This window comes from Neopelma chrysocephalum, unplaced genomic scaffold (assembly GCF_003984885.1).
Source record: "Neopelma chrysocephalum unplaced genomic scaffold, ASM398488v2 Primary Assembly neopelma1_96942, whole genome shotgun sequence".
NCBI lineage: Eukaryota > Metazoa > Chordata > Aves > Passeriformes > Pipridae > Neopelma > Neopelma chrysocephalum.
In genome coordinates, this window is record NW_020925585.1 from 3,127,445 (window position 1) to 3,150,896 (window position 23,452).

Consider the following 23,452-nt stretch of genomic DNA (forward strand, 5'->3'; position numbering starts at 1 on the left):
AAGGTTTATGTAAGACAAATAAAGCTTAGCACTGGCTGCATTTTCCGTTAACAGCACTTGGTCAGTAGAGAAACCCTGTACTCCTCTAAGTAAATGCCTTTGGCATTTTCACTTGGTTCTTTCTTTGATAAGGTTCCAAAATACCTTTACAAGACAACACTGATTTGAGCCATTTCTGCAAACACCTGAAGATTATATACATGCCTGAAGGGTGCTATTGGTGAGAAGGGAAGCAACACTGTGTATCAGTGACTCAGTTGAAAGTCTCCTGACAGCTTTGTTTTACTGGACTGGAAGCGAAGTGTAGTCTTTAGTGGTGTAGGTGTCACAAAAATGTCCTGCTATACTTGCCTGTAGCTGAAAGAAGGCAGTTGCCACATTTCTTGCTCACTTCCCTTGGGATCCACTGAGGGACAGAGAAGGTCCGCTTTGCAGACATATGGTTCTGGTGGGAAATTTATCTCTGCACCAGAAAAGGCACAACATTCCTCCTGCTGCTCTGCATAAAATGAAAATCCTGTAAGAATTTAAACGGGTATTTTGTTCATTTGGATCTCTAAAAGGTGGACATACAGGACCACCAGGGGAGGGGAAAAATAATAATTTAAAAAAATGTTCCTTGAAGTAAAAACAAGCTCTCCAAAACAAGCAAAGCAAAAGTTGAGGGAGGAATCCATCCACAAGACAGACAGAGTCTAGGGAAATGGTGCTGTATAAATGTGGTTTTGCATGTGTCATTGTTTACTGGGAGAGATGTGTAACCTTGCAAGCCTGAAACAAAGTAACATGAGTAATAGGACAACAACTATGCCATCTCAGCCAAAAGGGTGACCTAAAATAGTTTTCCATTATTTATACTTTCAATAGTTCAATAGTTGCCTGGCTACTATTGTCTTCAGCAGAGTTTGTCTGCAACACATCTAGAATTTTATTTCAACATTTAAACTTCTGATATGTACAACAGTAGATGACCAGATTCCTTTACTTCTAATTAATACATAAGGTTTTTAGCAATGTTTCAAATAAAAATTATGAAGAGCATTAAATGTTATGTATAAATGTGAAATTGATTAAATACTCTCACACACAGTAATGGGTAGTCGCAAGTGGGGGTGAATTAAACTTCTGGAATAATGCAAGCTGAGTACTAGGAAAGACGTGGTTCAGCACAGGACATGATGATTTATAAAATGATGACAATACCTATTCTACAGGGAAGCCTATAAATGATAGTAGTGTTAACTCAGAGCAGCCTGACAATTGAATGTTCCCTGATGTCTGGGCTTCTGGGAACCCTTCAGTGGTCATAACAGCTAAAAAATCCCTGGAGATCAAAACAGTTTGTGCCAGTGTGCAAAAAACCTTTTTGCTGAGCAAAGAGGTGAAGTTCGACTTCCCTAAATGAGCAGGCTCAAGAGCCTACAAGGCTGATGGGAAATATTACTTTAATAATTTGGGATGATGGCTACCAGTGATGTTCTTGTCCAATACCTATGTTGTACACACAAAAGTTTCATAAGACTATGTGTAAAAATACACGAAAATTGGTGTATTAAATCTGAAGCTACTGCAGATGAAATTATATTTTTCCAAAACAAAGCAGAAGTCTTGCTCTAAGAGTAATCAGCTCCAGTCACATCAACATAAACAAAGATATCATGGGACAATGGCTGCTCATTCCAGCCAGGAACTAACTGCCTTTGAACTTGCTGAAATGCATCCATAGCTAGATATAAGTGAAACAGTTCCCTTATCCTCTGACACTTCAAAAACTTCCCTGCTCTACTGGTACAAATTAAAGACCTTCTGAGGAAGTTTTTTTCCCTTAATTTTTCTAATCCTAAATGAGGGTTGAAACTTTCAGGAGATTTTGTTTACTCAAATGGAGGTAGAGTCTCTGCCATTCTCTCACATTTCAGAATACTGCCCTAATGACCACTACTTTAGGGATCACTTTTTGGAGCTTCTCAACTCAATTTTAATACTTTATTTTTCTTTACTTCAGTTAAAAATTTCATTCCAACAAGCCATGGACATAAAATAATCCCAAACAATGTTTTTCGTCACAAAAGTTTCTATTTTTGCAATTTGTTGTTGAACAATATACACAATCTGTTCTAAAGCCTGATGTCACTTATATTTATTACTGAATTATCAAAACTAACTGAAATTAATTCTAACATATATCTGAGACGTGGAACTGAGATGCTATCAATTTGTAGGAAAAGCTTTTCATATTTTCTGTATTTTCAGGGAAGTAAAAATTGAGCAGTGTTCTAGATTTTTGAAATTCCTCTCATCCACAAAACTATTCACCACATTCCTCTGACTGGAATTGATCATACCTTTCCAGCTTTTAGAGTATAATTCAAAATACATTTCTGTGTTTCATAAACAACTATGTTTCACCAATTAAACAATGTAAATAAAAGTTTTCATAAAATTCCACAATGTTTTAGGCATTATTATGCAAAATAATTTATGAACTGTTTGTACATTCTCCATAGAAAGTTCTACAAAATAACTAAAAATATTTGATTGCTCAACTCTGATGTTTGCATTCTTTTTCTCTTTTTCAGGACTTATCCCAGAAGACATGCAGACCATGTCAACTATGCAATTAGAATCTCCTTTTTTCATTCCCTCTTTTTCTTACAATCTAGTAACTAGTAAATTTCAAAGATGATACAGTTCAGATTTTGCTACTTACAAAAGTCATACAGTTAAAAATTATGCCACTCTAGGTGCTATGTTCCTCTTCTAGATAGTTCTCTGTATTTGTTGGTAAGACCAGGCTGTCTGCAATAAAACTGTATACACAAACACCATAATTTAACCTTAAATGAAGAGCCCCCTATTCTCACAGAAGAAACACCTCATCCTCACCACTTTTTCATGATTCATAGGGAAGAAACTGTTATTGTTTAGAACTAAATGAATACTTCGAATAGACATTAAAACTCACAGCATGAGAACATTTTAAATGAGATCTGATTAATTTCTGATTCAAAATTTAGAGCTAATAAAAAGTAGTATCCCTAAATCCAGACTGTGCCTATTGACTGCATTACAGCTACTCTAATAAGAATTCTTCATCTACATGAGTGGTGTTCAAATCCTGTAGTTAAAAGATAAGACTCAAAATTTTTGCAAGAAAAAAACTCTAATCTTGTCCACCTTTATTGCATAAATTTAAGGACCTTTCCTTATTTATTTGCTTCTTTCATAGGCCTAACAATCTCTTTGAAGTTCATTTCAATAACAGAAGCAATTAAACTGTAATTTCAGCAGAAAGGCAGACACTTTGAAATAACAGCTATTTTATTTAAAGCAATCTTCATCAAAACAACTAGTGCACCCTGTGACAGGACAATTGCAGCTCATCCATTTTATTTGTAGCAACACAGGTTTGACCTACAGGTCTGCTTCTAACTGTTGATAGGTGGCTCTGCAGGAAGATTCTGCATCCTAAGCTTTGCATCATAAATTAAATGCACCATCTCACCACATAATGTTGTATGTATAAAAGGAAAAGTGTCCTCTCAAACCTTGCAACAGATCCTTTTATCTGGAATCGGAAGAATGGATTGCCATTATTTTATCTTACATAACTGTAAAAGCTTACAAAGGTCTATACAAAAGCTTACACAGGCCATAATTATGCATTGTCCCATATCCTCTCACACTTGCCCCCCCCCAATTTTTACTGATGATCTTTAAATTTTTGCTCACTTCATTATACTCCTCATAAAGCAAGGAAAATTTTGCAAAGCACTCCACAGCCCTAACTCCAAAAAGCTATTAAGAAGGTGGAAGTGCTGCCTATACAAGCAGTTGTGCTTAGCAACTGGACAAGTAAAGTGGTCCACCTGTAGCTGAGATCCCCCTGCTGATGAGGATCTGAGAGATCTACCTGGGTGTGCACTGATCACCATGCACAGTGTCTTCAGTGTGCAGACATAACCCCAATGAGTTGCACGACATGCAGCCATGGGTCTCCCCACTTCCTCTCTATCCTGTTCTAACAACAGTGACAGCAGTCATATTTCTATCCATCAATCACACTCTTGCAGACCTACCTAATGTATACAGAGGGCAGAGGACACGTGCTATTTGATTTATAGTCCAACTGGGCCGTAGTCTACTACTGCTGCCTAGTGAAGTCTCATTGGAAAAATACTTATTGGTAATCGAGGTGAAGTATCCAGTTCACTCACACTTGCTCGTCTGTAAAGCATCTCTGCATTAACCCATCTTTGTATTGTGCTGTGCCAGTATTTTCATGAAAATTTCACATATTTAACCACTTTGCAAGATCAGAAAGTAAACTGTTCAATATGACAATATTTTCTCACTATTTGCCTTCTTTGTTCACAGGACTTTTTTCCCCCGTTTTTCAAGTACATTAATCGGACTTCTTTGCTCTCTTACTCTCAACAGTTCTCAAAGCATTTTTCCTTTTGGTATAATCTGCATATGCGTAAAGATTTTCCTATTTATCAGCAGTGCATATTTGTAGAATTCCAAAGATGCCACTTGAACCAGTGCCTCAAGAGAGCAGTAGTTACAGTTCCAAAAGCCAGCTCAACTTGGTGCCATCAGCAAACTGCATAAAGTCCACTTCCCAGGCTGGAGTACAAGGCAGGGTTCAGTCTGAGCCCTCCATTTACATTGCACAGAAAGCAATTCCTGAGGCTGAAGTGGGAGGACAGCCAGGGCACCTGAGCTCTTCTTTTACCAAACAAGGCCTCCATGGGCCATCAGTTCTGAGAAAACAGTATTAACTCTTCAGTGGTCTGTGTAACTACTCCTGTATTCACAAGTATTTCTATTTATTCTGCCTTCCACCCTTTTTAACAGGGACCTTACCCAAAAGCTCAGTGGTATTTTTTATTGGTCACACTAATCCAACAACGTATTTGCTACTTCAGATTCTAGGGAACTACACTTTCCTTCTTAAAATCACAGTTGCATTTTGCTACATACATTCAGCAGTTTTCCTCATGTATCTTTAAGTTAGACCATCAATCACTCCTATTGAAATAAAAATCACTAGATTTGTTCTTTTAGGATCTTATATTTTTCACAACAAACATTAATTAGTTACTGTTCAAGTCTCAGAAGAGTAGCTGGAAGAGAGTTCATTATTATGCTCATACTTTGTATCTCCCAGATACTTTGTATCTCCCAGATCCTTTATAAAAACAAAACAAAACAAAACAAACAACCCCCCCCAAGTAATTTTATCATCTGACTTTTTCCTATTGCTCCATAATTTTTTTATCAAAGATGACATTAATGCAATTAGAGGTGAGGCTTTCAGAATTGTGTTACCTATCATCACATGCTAGCTACTTGGCTCATTTTTTTGTTAAGAATGCTATCTGTCTCTGGAGGTATTTATCCCAAACTCATTACCATAAGAGACTGGAGACTTTGCGCATCCAAAGCAGCTGCAGAATTTATGATCACTAAGAAAAAACAATCACAGACACAAAGGTGAGTATCATCCATACATTTTACAGGTCTATCAGTTGCGAAAAAGCAATGCCATGTGTGAAAATAGTATAAAAAGTAGTATGTATAAATTTGTACTTTAGTTGTTCACGGAAGCAACTACCAGAAATATTCTGAATCCAAATAGTGCTATCATAACTGAAATGACAAATCCATTTTAATATTTCAGCTTCTGTGTCCTTCATTCACATGTATATAGAATAAAATTTGCAAAAATATGTACTATGTTTTTCTGATTTTATTTTTACTTTGTTTTCATCATAATAAAATCATAAGCTGATCCACAGATATTTAAAATAACAGTCCAGCTGCTGCTATCCATTTGCACTAGCAGAAATGCATTTGTGTGAAACCCATAGATGATTATTACCAATACTACTATTCTCATTGCACTTCTGCAGGGTTTTGAAGGGTCCTAAATTTCTGTGTAATACTTATTCATAATGAAATTCTGCAAAGTCTTGAATAATTTGAGTGAAAAAAAATGATCTTATACCTGCACTTTCAAGTATTTGCTTCTTAATTAACAGTGCTTGGGAAGAAGGAAAGCTTTATAACAGGGTTCTGTCCCCATTCTGCATGTCCCTGTGGCAATATACAATGCTTCTCCATATTTTTCCTAATGAATTTATGAGCACATTTTATTCTCTCTGGTATCAAAATCTAACAAAGAAAGACAAGCAAAGCCAAATACCCCAGAAGATGGCAGATTTGAGCTCAGCCAACAGCCTTTACAAAAGCCTTCTGAGTCATTCTGCTTTCAGTCTGTACTTTCCAACTGCAGTGCAAACTCTGTATTTAAGGAGATATGCATCTGCCACCGTTGGCAAAATTTACTGCAAGTCTTTCTCAATAAAGCCAAAGACCTGAAACCAATCAGTTTGGTTTTTTTTTAAAAAGCATTTAAATAAAAATCTTTATAAACATTAAAAAATGCATTTGTCTATTTTACTTTCTGGACGTAAAATACACACTTACAGAAAAAATTTTACCAAAACGTCTGTTTAAAAGAGGCAATGATTTGATACCATCTGCAGTCAGCCATGATCCCAATACAGGTGTTTTAACAGAGGCAGATACTGGAACTGCATTAGTTACAACAGACAAAATTCAGATGCAAGTATGTATCTTATTGTTATATACAGTGTTACATGACAACCATTCTGCCTCTCTCATTGACAGGGACATTTATACAGAAGTAAATAAAGGTAGCAGAGTCCTGAACTCGTTTACTTCTAATTTACTGCAGATATGTGTAAATTTCCCAGACATTGTAATACCTTGGCTTACTCCCTACCTAACTTTGACCAAATGGTGCAATACCAAAAAATTAAACCTTGACATGAAATATTGAGTCTGCATGGCCTAACAACTGCTGAATGATATCAATGGTAGCAAAACCTCTTATGGTTCAAACTGCACAACTTAAATCCACTTAAAGCAATGGAATGCTATGGATAGTATAAGACTTGTAAGAAATAGATTAGAAAACTAAGCTCAAGCAAAAGGCTTTAGGAGTTTCACCACCATCATGTTTCTTTGTTTATGAATAACTTAATTTTAAGAAAGGAAAGTCAGAACTGAAGATTCATTATTAGTATTGGTACAATCACACGTGTCCAAAGATGATCAAGATGATATGATACTTTAACATTTAATGGAAGACTCTACTGCGATTTCTGAAGCTATGAATTATGTCAGGGTGGAATTTGTTTCTCTGTATTTCATTATGCAGCTGCTAAATTTTACCTAAAGAAGCAAAAAACTCCATTCCATGACCAGGAATGAAAGACTATGGGAATGGTCTGAGTAAGTATATATACTCTACAAGACAGTAAATAAATGTTTCTTTATGACTACAAAAAGTTTTGGGATTACTTGCAGCAAATGTAATCTCATATGCAATGAATAAATTCACTCACCATGATTCCAGTAAGTAAACAGACTCCTTTCCCACAGTATGTATTAGGTACCATATCCCCATATCCAATGGATAGAAAAGTTATTGAAATCAACCACATTGCCCCAAGGAAGTTGCTAGTAACATCCTGTTGATCGTGGTATCTGAAAAGAAGAAGAAAACAATTTCTTTATCATGAAAACAATTACTAAACTTTTGTGCTGCCAGAGAGAAATTGCATTAACTTGTCATATGATCATTCTTGTATTCTATCTCCTTCTTAAAAGCAGCTCTAAGGAATTAAATAAAACTTAAATGCAATTACATCAGCAGTAAAAAATCAGAAGGTATAAAAACAGAACCAGTAGTAGAGATACTTGTGATGGTTTATAATTCAGGATTTGGTTACTATCAGTAAAAAAACTGAAATCTTCTTTTTTAATAGAATGCCTTCATTGGGAGTACAGGTCCTGCTAATACTCTTCAGTAGCATAAGACACCAGTCTACTACAATAGCAGTCTGAGGCAAACGTGAAAGTGAGAGAAGGCTGCGAGCACATCTTCAGCTCCTTGGCCTAAATGCAAGTCTATGATCAAAAATCTAATCACGAGGTATCACATAAATGCTGTCTTAGACAACCTATGGCCTACCCTCGCCATCTACATGTTCAAGATAAGTAGAAAAATATGCTATTGTATTGTACCTTAAATATAGCAAAACCACCCTTTTGTGTTAGGTCAGCTATTAACTGAAATTTCATTATGTGCCATTTGTTGTCTTAGTTTCAATATTATAGTGGAATATGTTCATTTGTTGCTTCAAAGAAAACAAGTTCAGATTAATAACCTTGTCTTCACATAACATACATACCTAATAGACTGTGAAGATATAAGGACACATTTTAGGTCTAAAAACCTGTAGTCACCACTAGCTCTGTGGAGGAAAAATGCCTAATGGCCTAAGATAGGTGGAATTTAGCTCCCTGGACAGAGCAGCTCTCCCACACAGAATCTCTGTGGCAGCCACTGCAGACTCAAGGTTGCAATCACCCCTGCAGCTGCTGAGAAGCCTCAGGTTAACTACATGCTGTTAGATTCCCCAAGGGTATCACTTTACCCAGTTCCTAAATCCGTGTCTTACAGTGGGTCACAGAGGGTCATTAACAAATTAGTTCACAAATCCGTAAACAACCTGCTTTCCACAACTCAAATAATTGCTTGTTTTCGTCCTTTCTGGACCGCAGTCTCTGTGACGGAGCAAGAATGCAGAACGAGCACACAGGCTCTCTCAAGAAATTCCTTATTCTATCACTTGTAAGATATTCACTATAAATGTCTGCAAAACTCTGCATTCAGAGTCCCACCTATGCCCTGATAATTACAAATCATAAGACTTCTTCAACTACCACAGACCACAGCAATCACTCCAAACAAGTCTGCTCCATATTTCACCTGTACTTTTATCTCTCCTGGTGTCAGTGTTGTCTCTCACATACTTTATACAAGCTTTTGAAGATTTTTTGTTCTACCTCAAACAAAACCTAGAACATTGTTGAAGAAGCCCACATTTGGAGCCCTAAAGATGACAGTGACACAAATAATGACAACCACTACAGCAGCAAGACTAGTAAAAAAATGACAGCAACCTTGATTTAGCTTATGACCACAGCACTCTGCACAACAAAAACCAATCAGACATTGGTTTTTTTCCAGTGTGCACTCAATGTTATGGATTTTAGTCTCCACTTAACAAACTTAGCAAATAACGGCTGTGAAATATATGGATACAGGGAGAAAAACACAGTCATCTCATCCAGGAGGCAAGAAGAAAGCATATGTATCTAATCATGCTACTCCCTACAGAGTATTATGCAAGTGATATGACCCATAGGGTCTGGATGAGCTTCACAGAAGGGCACTAAAGCCACAAAATATTCTAAGGCTAGCAACTTAGTTAAATACTAGTAAATGCTCACATAAATATTTATAATACATTTCTTTAATGCCTCTCTTTGGATTTTGAACCCAGCCATTTTCATATTTCAGATAAAAAACAGGTTTTTCTGTGATGATGAAAATGCAATGCGATGCTTTTGACTTTTTCTACATTTTGTCCAAATAGTTAACATCCTTACAAAATTTCAGCACTACACAGTGATAATTACAGACATCTTAATAAGACTGAAAACAGAACATTCAAAGACAGCTCACTGAGTTCCAGAAATAAATACCAGTTTCACACAAAGAATGCCAAAATGTCTCTCTTAAGCCTTGAACAATACAGGGAAAAAATAATGGAGTCTTTATTCACTTATGCTCCTTTACCCATTTCAGAAAACATACAACCCAACATACACAAAGATTCTTTAGAAAAGGTGACACAGGGTTAAATTTTAAAAAGCACATGAGAAGTTTTTCAAGTTTCATTGAAGACACAGAGACAATTAAGGTTTCCTAGATAAACTGCTTGTTAAAGCCATCTGCATCCATACTGGGTACCACACTTCAAAGACCTGATCAAATGTTTTCATCTTGTTAGCTCAGGACTGCTGGATTTCCTACTCTGAATATTTCACCTGCTTGTGACTTTAAGGGTCTAGTTCAGCAATTAAATGTTGCATGCTTATTTTAAAAATCATCAGCAATACTTATGAATGACTTTGACTAAGAAACAAAGGATACTTTGTGCCCTCCCTATTGCCTCAACTGCTCAAGCATGGCAAAGCATACAAATTACCTAATTTGCCTAATTTAATCTTTCAACAAAATCTAAAAACTTTCTCTTGCACTGTACAGGGAAAGTTGGAAGGGTGATTTCTCAAGTTAAAAATCTGTAAGCAAAATAGAGACAATTTAAAAGGGTGTCACCCTCCTGAGAATCCCATGCCAGATTTACGGGAAGGTAGTTTTCTTCTGTCTTTTATATTTTTGCAACCTCAGTCATGATTTTTGAATCTCTGTGGTTAGAAATTCTGGTACATGTTTACACCATTCTGATTTTCATAAGATTAAAACTGTGCCATCTTAACATTTCCAAGCGCTCTACTATGTCACTAGGCACCACTACCACTTGGGATTCAAGCCTGAATAAGCAAAGCCAGGGGAGTCTTCTGCTGCCCTGTGTCCACAATCAGGTAGAAAATTACTATATCTATATCAAAGCAGGAAAAGCAATTTCTTTAAAAATTATTAATTACAGTATCTTATTTGTACAGTCATGGAAATGGCTAAAAATCAAAACAGGAGGCATGTAAGTTGCTTTGTTTTGAGGAGGGGGAAAGAAATCAATCCACTGCCTTTTATTACTTGCTTTCAAAGTTATCCTGCAACTAAAGACTGAACTTCTCCATTTATACAGGGAATAGTAAAACAGACAGAGCAGAAATTAAACTTTCCCATGTGTTTCTATAATTGGAGCTCTAATGTGTGGGGCGGACCCCTGGTGGCCTAGTGGTTAGCATGCGGCACTCTCACCGCTGTGACCCAGGTTCGATTCCTTGGTCCCCCGGGCAGATGGAGCTCGTTAGCCCTGTGAGGCCATCCATCTATGAGAAGGTCACTCTAAACAAACCTACGTCCTGAGGACCTCACTGCCATTGTCCAAGCTTGCTTGGCCCCGGCAGATGAACCTTAGGATTAAAGGGTGGGCTCAGTTCAGCGCATGCTGTGTCTCACCTAAAAAATCCATTGTGCAGGCTGGAAAGGTAAAAGACCTTTCCCAAAAATCTTCGTTCGCGAAGACTGGCCATTATTAATGTGTGGCACTGAAGTCACCAGAAGACCTGAGAAAAGTAATTCCTACCACTGTATCTTTCACTTCACTATTGAGACTATGCCCAGTAGAGTCAATTGCAGTGGATGCTATCCTGAGGAGAAAAGCCATCCACATAAACAGCTGGAGCAGAGCTGGCTCACTCACTGCCAGTCATCATATGCCACTACAAACATCTCCAAATTCCAGCTGGACTGTGAAAGGCAGCTTGGATGTAACACATTTCAGAATTGACCTGTAGTTTTCCTAAACCATCCATTCAATCTGTATCTGAGAGTTCTGAGATTTGACAGGAAAATACTGTACTGTGAACAGATTGGAAACCCAAAAGCTCAGGAAGTAAGGAAAAAGAAACAAAGATTTTCTTTCAGTGACACAAAGCAAAATCCTGCCATTACCAAACAAATTCCAAAACAGAAGATTTGTTGTTTTTAATTTTTATTTTGATAAAGGTTTTTATTTTTATTAAGATTTGGATTTTTAAAACTAGAATCACTACAATTATATTGATTTAAATATTTAAAGTCCACTATTCTTAGTCAATAAAAACTTGCACTAGAAATACAGTGAGTCACTTGAAAATAAGAGCTAGTTAAAACTGCAGCTATAGACACCCAGCCTTACATGGCAGCAGAAATAAGGGTCATTTAGAAAACCGATGTATTCCCCCAAAGTAGAAAAACCACTCGCTGAAGTGGTCACACAGGTGTAAGAATTATTTATCACACTCCTTTTCTAATAAGAAACATGCTACCTCAGGTGGTGCTGCAGCTGGACCACACTACTCACCAGGTAATCATCATCCTGTGAAACACCACTATCCAGTTCTCACCAACTAGCATATATAAGTCCTGACACTACTGTAATTTAAACCAAAAATAGCTGAATTATTATATTTGTGCAAAAATAGCATGGCTCGATTCCTTCTTATGCCAAACTGAGTGGGAGTTTTACAACTCATCTCAGAAAAACATAAATATATTCCTCATCTGACAATACTGCAGTGGCTTTGGTTCTCAAAGAAGTATTTCAGTTTCTGCATCAAACTGTAGTCCTTTCCTTCTGGTATCACTATTGGTATCATGATTTTCAGTACTGCTTCCCTTCCAGAACCATGTTTGTATGTGATATGTTTCATTTAATTTGGTAAACATCATCTTTTTAGCTGCACACAATTATCCCACATTCACATCTTGACATCTAAAACACATTCATCTTAAAAAGTGATGAATAAGAAGAAATCAAGTACAACATTAAGCTTGACCACTGATGCATCAATTCACACTTAGTAGCTTCATTTCAGTTTGTCTTGCCTCCATGGACAGCCTCTGATTACTTTCTATCTTTGCTTTTGCTTTCTTGAACAAGTCAAGGAAAGAACTAAAAAATGTTTGAGAAGATGACCCTTTTTGTAGGAAAGAAAATGGCCTGCTTTTACCATAATAATTAAGAAATTCCTGGCCTGTACTGGAATGGCAATCCAGGCTGACTTTTGTTTTGTCTTGTCAAACCTTAAAAACTTTTAGACTAGTAACAGCTGGAAACAGGCTCAGTCCATTACACCAGAAACTTGTGAAGATGCTGTTGAGACACTGATTGGTCTAACCAGCTATTAGAGCTCCCCCACAGTATCAGGTCATTCTGTTACAAGTGCCTTTTTAGTCTTAGTTATATGGTAGGTACTGGCAGCTTTTTAGCTGTTAATACCGTGATGATAACTGACAGGACTTTTTATTTCTTTTTACTTTCTCCTGTTTAAAAGAAAAAAAAAAAAGAAAACCTCAACAGCACTAGGAAAGAACAGTGGCGCTGACTCTGAGTATGATGGCAGAATTTTCAGAATTTTTGCCTGCCTTGTCAGGTTTAGGATCAGAAAGGCAGCTTGAAGAAATGCACGCTTGTCCCAGTCTTTTTATAACATATCTGTTGATGTCCCCCAAATATTTATGAACATGAGCAAAAATGTTCTTGCCACAAAAACTGCTTCATGAAAATACAGAACACCACAAAAAATGATTGGATTTCAAACAGATCAACTCACATCAGTAGCAGTTGTGAACCTAACCAAAAGTAATGGATGAGAGTAAGCTCTCTGGATTGCTTCTAACATGGTCAAAAATGTTCACGATTTTTCTGCTAAAAGTATTTGCTCGCTGTTTATAGAAAGCTAAAAAAACCCCAAGGAATATGAAGCATCATTACATCATTAGCATAAGTTACTATGTTAGCTAAGATGGATGAAAAAATAATCTAAAAGAAAAGAAGACAGAGGAGAGAGAAATCGCACAAAACCAGAAGGGTGAGATGGCATGTTTTAAGAAATTTTATCATTATTCTTGAATATTAAATTGCAGTTTAAACATAAGGGGGAAGACAAAATTACTAAAACCTCTAGCTGCTGCCATACCCACCTGTCAGTGCTTTGGGCAATGGGTAACCTACCAGTAGTGAAACAAGGAACTAATTGCCATTTTTTCAAAGGGTGTCTAGTTATTCTTTGTCCTCAGCTGGTGGGGGTCTTGCTTTGCCTTCCTGGTGCTGTAGAGAGATGATGTTCTGCTAAATCCTTATATCTGACTGCAGCCATAGTAGATGGAAAGATACCCCATCTTTCCAAAAGAAGCCATTCAGATACAAGCACAAAGTTGCTGAAGCTTCTTAGAAGTACCTGACTTTCTTGGAGTTTTTTTAACTTGCATTCAGTAATAGTTTGAGTGCTAGGGAGAATCTTTGGAATCAATTCTATGAGTATTGGGAAATTTGGAAAGCTTTACATTTGTTACAGACAGCAATCCACTAAAAAGAATAAAGGCAAAGAAAGGAGAATTCAGTATCAATGTCCAAAAAAGTAATCCTGTGAATAAAGTGATAACTACTGCTTTGGAAGGTCTTTGACTATATGAAAACATTAATATGTCTTATTGAAATTTTCACAGAGTTTGTTTAAGGAGAAATTTTTCTTGCCTCAATTAAGAAATACACCCAACACCCTCAACCCATCCCACCCTCTTTTGTACATATCCCCCAATACAGGCATATTCTTACTTCCTACTGTGTTCTTTTCATCAGTTTCAAGCTATTTTGTTTCTGCAGTGGCATAAGTGAAGTAAAATTGACAACAGTGGGACCAGGAGTTCTGGTGTAGTGTTTTGGGGTTTTTTTGAGTTTGTTTTTTTTTTTTTCTTTTTGTTTTGGTTTGGTTTTTTGTGTGGTTTTTTTTTTGTTTGTTTGTTGTTTTGTTTGGTTTTTTTCATTTCCACAGATCATCTTTCAAAATGTTCCCATTTAGTGTTTGCATGATTATCCATTTCAAAATTCTTACTTTGCCTTTATCTCACATTTCAGATGTCAATAAAGCTTTTCTGGAATGAATATTGTTCATTATCTCAAGAAGCATCCTAATAAAATTGATAACCTTATGAAACTCAGAAAAATGTAAAATGTTATCCTTCTACTCTTCAACATGTAGAAACATAATGAAATGTTTGTTTGGGAATTTAAACTTAACTATAACATATATTTACCTCCAACGTGCTTGTGGTGACTCAGTAGAATAATGAATAATGCTAAAGATCTCAGAAAGCTGTACAAAAAGTACTAAACAATTCTAAACTCCTAGAGACCTGAATGAGCTTTGCCTGAAGCAGGGTTTTTTAAACATATAATTTGACTGTTTTGAAAACCAATCAGGTTCACTGTGCCTAAACATGGCTTGTTTTAATAAAATGTACACAAGAGAAATGGAACAGAAAGTAAGGCCAGTATGAATACCTTTGTGTCTCTCAGAGATGAAAGCTATGACTAACAGCAGCAGCTGTCATGAAGGTTACATGACTGATTCTTCCCATTTCAAAAATCATATATTAATCACTCTTTGTGTAAAAGTTTGCTTAATTTTTAAGTATTTGGACTAAACCATTTTATTCTATTCAGATCATCTTTTAGATAGATCTATCTTCCTCGGGCTATACAGCAGGCTCAGGAATTCAGCTTTTCTCAGGTATTTGTTTACATTTGATAACATGCTGTCACCAACAAAAAGAGTTCTCATGTTTCAAAAAGTTGCCTTTGGATTTTAAAAACTCACCTCTCTAGCCTTTTCCATCTCCTATATACATTTCCAAACTCCATGGTCACACAGCTCAATTCTTCATACAGCTCAAATGTTAAGAGGCAAACTCAGGCCCTACTGGTTGTTGTTAGCTGCTGGATCAGGAGTACCAATCAGTACCAAAACAGTGTGGTCCGGAACAACTTTTATTCACAAACTTTGGCGCACATATTACAACGTGCTCCACAATTCCATCGTATGTGACTTTTTAGTCTTCACAAAAAAACCTTTTTCAATGCAAAGTGGAACTCTGCTCCAGGTTCATAGTGCTCACAGCACAAAATACATTATTGTCATACCATTTGGGGCCTCAATTTTTGGAAATGAAATATCACATTTTAATATTTTATAGCTCTCTGACAGACTCCCTGCACGAAGTTAAGATCTTTGTTACAGCCTATCATTATTTTGGTGGTCTTCACCTTCTGAGCTCTCAGCTCCATACTTCATGGTCTGATTAGCCTGCATACTCAAAGCTCCAACTAAAAACAAATGAACTCAAAGTCCTCTATAATGACACGCAGGTTTAAAAATAAATCTCTTAAATTAGACATCCAAAAATTGCATAACACCAAAATTCTTCATTTTGCCAAAAATAGTGGCATGTCCTGAGGCAGCAAAATAGCCTCTTAAATGCCTCAGTATCCATATGTGAAGCAACAAGGAAAAATTTTTAGTGAACAAGCAATCAATCAGGCTTTTCACACGAGCTGTTGACACCCTTTCGTCTCTTTAGCAGCTTAATGACGAGAGCATTGACCATGGGGAGTAAACTTGCTTTAAGGCTCTTCTCAAGCGTGAAGCCAAATTACGACAACGTTTTCATCTCACTGTTCCACCTGTTAGGGTACAGGCTGTCCAAGTAGCTCAAAATACATTTCTGAAGCTACTTGAACTCTAAACCAAATTCAAAATGGAGAGAGCATGACTCTTTAATCCAGTGGAGAGAGATACTGTCTGAAGCGTTTAGGATAGGAGCTGGTAAAGGGAACTTGTCCTTGACAAACACTCTTTTGAGTAAACATTAACTCTGCTTTCAAAGCAAAATTCAACAAGTAATCCAGAAAGGACTGAGACTGCAAACACATTGACTTAATGAAATAAAATGAAATATGCACTTAATGAAATAAAATGAAATATGCAAGACCTGCTCTTTCTGTAGTTCTGTATATCATCTTTATCAGAAATGGTTCTGCAAAAGAAGTTACTATAAATACACATTTAATATACTATTAAAATAGATGAATTTAAAAGTAGGAAACTGAAGTGACATAAGCAAGCTTGAGGGAAAACTTCTATTTTTCAGCACCTTTTAATCTTATTTTAAAGATATATGGATGTGTGTGTATTTCCTTTCTGCAGCCATTATTTTTTACACAGGCTAATCTTTGAGATTTGTCAATACAATAAGAAGGAATTTTATTTTTGAGGTTTGCTTTAATTTTTCAAAGTATACAACAGCACTGGTTAAAGCCGTGTTATGATAGAAATATGAATCATTCAAAATCAATGTTTCTTAATGAGCTCACTGTGAATCATTCTTTATATTTGCTAGCAAGTAATTCTATCCCCTCTAAAATTTTCACTTATCTTGCATTTTGCATATCTGGAGATACCCTGTTACTATTTTATACATAAACTCCCTGCAGAAGGAGGAAAGATTTGGGGTTTGTTTAGATTTTTTTTTTTTTAATTGAAATCATCAGAATCAAATGATATTTAAAGAATCTGAAATAATTTGCTGAAGAAAAACTTCAGAAATAGAAGTTTTGGAAATTAGAAATAGAATTAATCATTATACACTTCAAATGAAGCCCATCTTTTTTTTTTTTCCTGACATAAACCATCAGAATTAGGTAAAAGTTAGCCTTTTAGTGGGTGGACAAAAAAGGAGGAGGGGAAATTATACAGCAAAGATTATGATGAATTCTTCAGGAAGACTTTCTGACAAACTGAGCACTCAAGTTATTTTTCTCTTATAGAACTAATTTCATTTTTCATCACGCAAATTACTATTTTTAAATATCTTGGTTTTCTACAGTAGAAGCTGATGTATTGCCTTGTACAAAAAGGAATGAAGTACAAGTTCATGACCATAAAGCCTCCTCTCTTTTTTTATTGGTCCAGTTTTCATGAGGATATCAACAATTTTACCAACATAAGCATGTTCTCTAATGTAATGGACACTAGAAACAGATGACAAAAATAAAATAAACTAAAAAAAAAATAAAAGCCCAAGCCAATTTCCTTTCCTCTGGTAATAAAATAACAAAATACCAGATTAATCAAACTGTAAATTCTGCATAAATTGGAGAATAAAGCTGGTTTATATAGCACAGCAGCTTATAAGTAAAAATTTTTAAAAATCTAGACAAAATTTACTAAGTTTGAATCAGAGCAGAAGCCTGTGGTAAGTGCAAAAGATTTCATTGATTGCCTCAGATTTCGAGTAGACTCATACCCTGTATCATGAACACTGATGGAGTCATATGCTTAACTTAAATCAGCTAAAGTGAACTTGTTCCTTGAATATATTTTAATTTCCTTTATTAAAAGGAAATACTGTATTTAGAGTTTAACTCCTTTAAGTCACACTGCTTGAAACTAGCTAGATTTTACCAAATATTTATAAAGACAATTCCAAACCCAAAATCTGTGTACTTTTGAGAGTCAGTTGAAAGTTGTACCAAATCTCATTAACTGTTCATTAATGAAGCACTGGGCCCAGTTAGTACATTTAAAGTTATGAAACATAAAGTATAAAAATATAAGTATATATTGCCATATGGCAAATGAAACAAGGAAAGCACTTGTTACATACATATTTTCCACTTTTTTTTTATGTATGAAACTTCAGCATGAGGCTGTCAATATTTAGGGAAAAAAAATGGTTCTCCCTTTTAAAATTTTGTTCTTTTCATCAAACTGATTAGAAGGCTAGGAAAATACTTTGGGGTAAATTATTGTGATTAAGCCAGAGATGTTAATTTGCAGTGATTGAGAAAGGCTATTGATGTGGAAGACAGTTTTGTGACTCTGTGTTGCCGTACATCCTACAGTGGAGTGTGTACATGGATCAACTATGGGACAGACTTCTGTCATAAGTTTCTCAAGCTAAATGCAAGTTGAGATAATACCATTGTTTCAGAAAGGCTTTCAAAAATAGTATGCATGTCATGCTTAACTCTGGTGATTATAATAAAAGAACATCATTCTCATTTGCTTGACCTCTGCAGTGGCACATTCGAAGACAGATGTATTGCCCAGCTAAATGTACCCAAAAAGAAAATGCTTAAGAGACCTCCACCATAATATGCTAATTATGCTAAATGCAATTACAGTTTTCTTTACTCTGCTTTAGGCCTTGGCATATGCTATCATCAAATTCTGTAATAATGTGAATGTGAGATTACATGAAGTCTGAACCTTGTACTTTCTTCCCAATTCTGTCATTTAAAAAATTAAAATCAGGGGTTTTGATTTTGATGATTTTGCATTTTTGGCTTATTTGCTATTTGCTTTCAGAACAGAATAACTTCAGTAGGGATCATTCCGATTTTAATGACAAATATTTACCAAACAAATAGAAACTTGTAGTATTTTCTCTAAAGACCATGAACAGGAGAGGATACTTTCTACTGATAAATTTATTTTTACCAAAACCATTTTGTTGCCTAATATCTTCACCTTCAGTTAAAACTTTGTGACTGCATTTCTATAGATTTCAATGAAGCATTGAAGAAAAAATGAAATTCTGAGGGAATCTGAGCAGAAGACATTTTCAGCAAGAAAGAGCACTTACATATTGTCACTCTATTTTGCAATGGAGGGGAGAAGCCTGGATAGTGTGGCAACTGAATTCACCTTTTGCACTACCTACACTTGAAATGTGTCTTGGAATCGATATGTTAAACATGTTGAAAAAATCCTTTAATAAACCAGAAATTATCTACTGCCTATTGTTTACGCCACTGGCAAAGTCCATGTGAATCATACAGTGCATATGTGAGTTATCTATGTGACTTTCACACTTAAACTCAGTTCTTTGGTCAAGATTTACCCAAGCAAGCACATAATCAGGGGTCATGCTTAACTAAAGATGTGTAGAATGGGAACATTTGAATTTGGGCCTGCTGTCTGTAACTATACTGGCTTGCTATGAAAACTAGATTTAATTTTAACTAATTGCTCTTTTTTCAGACTGTGGAATGGTTCATAAAGGCTGTCAACATAATTATCACTGAATTGCAACAAGGAGTACAAGCAGGAAGAAGAAATGTAAAACAAACTTGAAATCTAATTTACAGTGCTCTCTCGGCCCTAGAACTGAGATGAGTCCACAGATGTGATAAAAACAGGGATGTATAATATGCGTGAGCAGATCTAGTTCTAGGAAGAAGAATGCTGCCCTTAGGGAGCTATTAATCCTCCTCCTTTCACTTATTTGGCACAATAGGCTTTCTGCAGGACTTTACATTTACAACAGGAACTCAAAAAATTGAGCCATTTTTAAGAACTCCAAACGTGACTGGAGAGCTAGAATTAGATACTTTTGAACTTTTCTGGTATCTTAACTGCTTCACCTGTTCTGCTTCATAAACAGTATCTGAAATTACAGTTTGAAAGCACCACAAAAGACATCAAAAAGGGTATATTTGTTTGGGGTATTTTCCCCCTCATTTAAAATGAGTAATGGAAACCAGCTTACAGGTCAAAGACATCTTATTCTATTAGCAAAAATCCATGACATTAAAGAATAAACAAGTTGGAGATGTCAGCAGAAAATGCTTGGTTTGGAAAACAAAGAATAAAACTAGACACTGAACTGAAGATGTTTGTCTCATTTTAGTGGAGTACAGGCCACTTTATACGTAAATAATATCTTTGCAGCTACAAAAGTTTCATTATAAAAATTTATAAACAAGTATATGATATATGTATGTGTACATATGTATACACTGAAAAGTTTTCCTCTATTAGTTGGACTACATTTGAGTGTTACCTCTTAGAGAACTCAAGAAATTACGTGACTAAAAGTAAAATTATCTTTCATCTTTAAAAGAAAAAAAATCTTTTCTTTAGATTGCACCCTTTGAGTTTCAGAAACTCAGTCAGGAGTCCCCCAAAGGGAAAGAGGAAAAAGAATTCTAAGTATATGGATTAAAAATCCCTGGAAAATGAGATATACAGTCTTGGTTTTCCATGCCATCCAGCTTCAGTCAATTTCTCCTTCAGGTTCTGGAGTTATGACTGAAGAAGTAGGTGTGGAGCTGCGGTACCAACCACACAGACCTCTGCAGGGAATGGCTTATGTTTTTTGAATATCTTTCCCAAAAGCATGTGAAAGAAAAATGTAAGCAAGCAGAAATAACAACATTTCCTCTATTTTCACACCTCTCACCTTGTTCCTCAAAGTGAGCGTAGCTAGATTGCATCTCTACCTGTACAATAATTTGAAACAATATAAAAGCATCAGCACTGTGAACTCTCTGAGTTCAAGACATTTTGTTATTCAGAACAGGGACATCACACCAAACAATAGCAGTAAACATAATTCTCTGCATGAAATAGACATAAAGAACTTAAATGACTTTGGTCAAGGTCACAAGAGATCTGTAGGATGGATTCTCTATTTCATGCTCTCTATTTCCAACAAACAGAACATCTTCTATATCACTAAATAATGCAATCTGCAACTAAAATTTGCATTGTTTTATGACTTTATAAATTATTTGCATATATTTAGCATACTTTTGTTGATACATTAAAACATTCGCTTCAGTGTTCTATACTATCAAGAATGCTACTGCCACTTACCTCAATAACAGCAGTGTTAGGGTTGCTCCTACTAAAACTGTGCTAACATTATTCTAGTCTAAATTTTTATTTTCCTTCGAAAAAAAATGAAAATGAACTGATAGAAGGTGTAATAGAGATTACTGTGTCTCCAGCACACACTAGAACACCAGAACACAGCATCTGTTCTTGGCCTGTTATCTGTGCTAGAACTCATTTTCTAAAAATCAAGTGATATCATACTCCTTGACATCAGAAATACAATCACTGAAGGACAACAGTGTCCTGCTGTGATACACTGATTGCGTCAGCAGGTTTTCTGCCTCCCAGCACACAAAGAATGAGGAAGGCAACACCGATGTGATCTGCTTGCAAGGAGCAAATACCACTCTTAAAGCAGTATTATCAAGAATTACCATGCATAACCTTTGTTAAATGCTTGTAGGCTTGGGAAAGGAAGAAAATTAATGCTGCAGGTATTGCTGAGAGCTGACAAGTATCTTTGGTGTTCAATTAACTAAATGTAACAGATCATTTCCCTTTGAAAACCTTGGAAAAAATCAACTGTGAAAGACTGCAATTTAACATCAAAGTTTAAACAGTCGGGCTTACATTTTAGAAGCTCATTAGTCTGAAGGTGTATGATGATTTTCTGAAAAGATGAATGACTAAAAACAGAGTTAAAAGGAAAAGATATTTGGGCATGAATACTTGATCTGAAATCTCTGTTCAATTTCAGGCAATGTCGCATCTCTAATTTCAGATTGTGAGAAGCTTTGCCAGTTACATCCATTGCATTCTTTATGAAATAATAAGAGGTCACCTTTAACTTAAGGAATTAGAACACACTATCTTCTTTCTGAAACGTAGTGAAAAGACAAACTGTTTTTATCAGAAGGCTATTACTTAATATAAATCATTTGCAAAGTTGTTTCCCGCACGTACTATTGCATGCCCAAAAACATGTACTCCAGCCCCTGGACTGACACTAAGGTCAGAAAGAAAAACATTCCAGACAATTCTCAGGTCAGGCCAATTAAGCCAGGGTGTCTACAAATTGGTAAATTTAGGCTATTCAATAACAACAAAGAACACAGTGACTGAAGGACACGGGAAAAAGATTAATGTCATCCCTCTACTCACCAAAAGTAAGCCTGAAGCTTGATGGTGCACTTTCCAAACAGCACCTGCACCAGAGTAAACTCAACAGTCTCCTATCCCACTGCAAGCCCAGTAGTTGGTGTGCCATGTGTTACAAACCCATGTTTAAGTTTCTCCCTCAGATGTACTAGAGCCAACTACTGAATTCAAACCAAAGCTGATGATCCTTCTGACACGACTGATTATTAACCAAAACATCTTCCATGCTCTGCCATACTTTTTGCCACAGTGACCAGGGGAGTAGCATCTTCCCTTTAGAATTCATGTCCTATATCTATCCTATACCTACGAGAGAGGCAACAGCATTAGAAAACAATCCAAAAAAGGAAAACATGCTCAGCCAAAATCCTCTTCTTTTCTCAATCAGCATTAAGTTGCAATGAGACTAAGATATTGTTTCTTCCTTCTTCAAAAAAATTCTTCTGTTAAACATTTTTACAGCAGCTAAGGCAACAATGTATTTTGACTATTTGATGTTTCATTTCATTTAAAAAACATCCAGATCATATGGGACAGCTAAAAGAAAGGAAACTATGGGCAGAAAAGCATTATTGGCTCATAGTACTTTCTGCAAGCAAAGACAAAGTACTCCTGCTAGGTCTCTCTCCCGTATTTATTAAAAGGATCATAGACTTTAAAGATAATAATTCGGCACTGGTTAAAGTCTTATGAAAAATAATACTTCCATATCACAGAACTGTTAAGTCCTTGATAATTTACCCAGTTATTCAATCAGTACCCATTCTGGAACATGGATTTTCATGGCACATGCTACTTAGGAGAGCATGAGGTCACCAAGTTACAGTTCAATCATACAGGTTTTGACAGCTCAGTCCCAAACTTTTCAAGATTTTTAGTCACATCTCTGCTTAACTGTTTGCTCTATTGTGCAATGATAGAAGCACATTACTTTGAAACTGTGTTCCTTATGTCTTAGTCTGCCTCTGATCCTATAATGGAACACACAGCCAAAGATACAAGGGTGAAATAAAATCAAAGTTCAGCTACTGTGCTCAAGTAGCAAGATGCAAATGTTTAACCATGTTCCAAAATGGCTATGCATAACCAAGCAGTGCCTTAGGTAATACTCACTAAATTTTGCTTAAACTAAAAGGAACTACTACCCCTCTCCTTGAGAGGTATGGTCTGTAGCTCAAGGATTGGAGATCATTCCCAATGATGAAAGGTATAAGGC

At 36.0% G+C, this 23,452-nt stretch overlaps 1 protein-coding gene across 2 annotated transcripts in view; it reads right to left on the reverse strand.

Annotated features, from left to right (window-relative positions):
* KCNN2 (potassium calcium-activated channel subfamily N member 2) overlaps nt 1-23,452 on the reverse strand; it is a 76,249-nt gene that overhangs the window by 18,902 nt on the left and 33,895 nt on the right. For both annotated transcript variants that reach the window (XM_027670883.1, XM_027670882.1), the window contains exon 5: nt 7,440-7,581. In XM_027670883.1, coding sequence (XP_027526684.1) covers nt 7,440-7,581 — 142 coding nt within the window. The remainder of the gene's footprint in view (nt 1-7,439; nt 7,582-23,452) is intronic.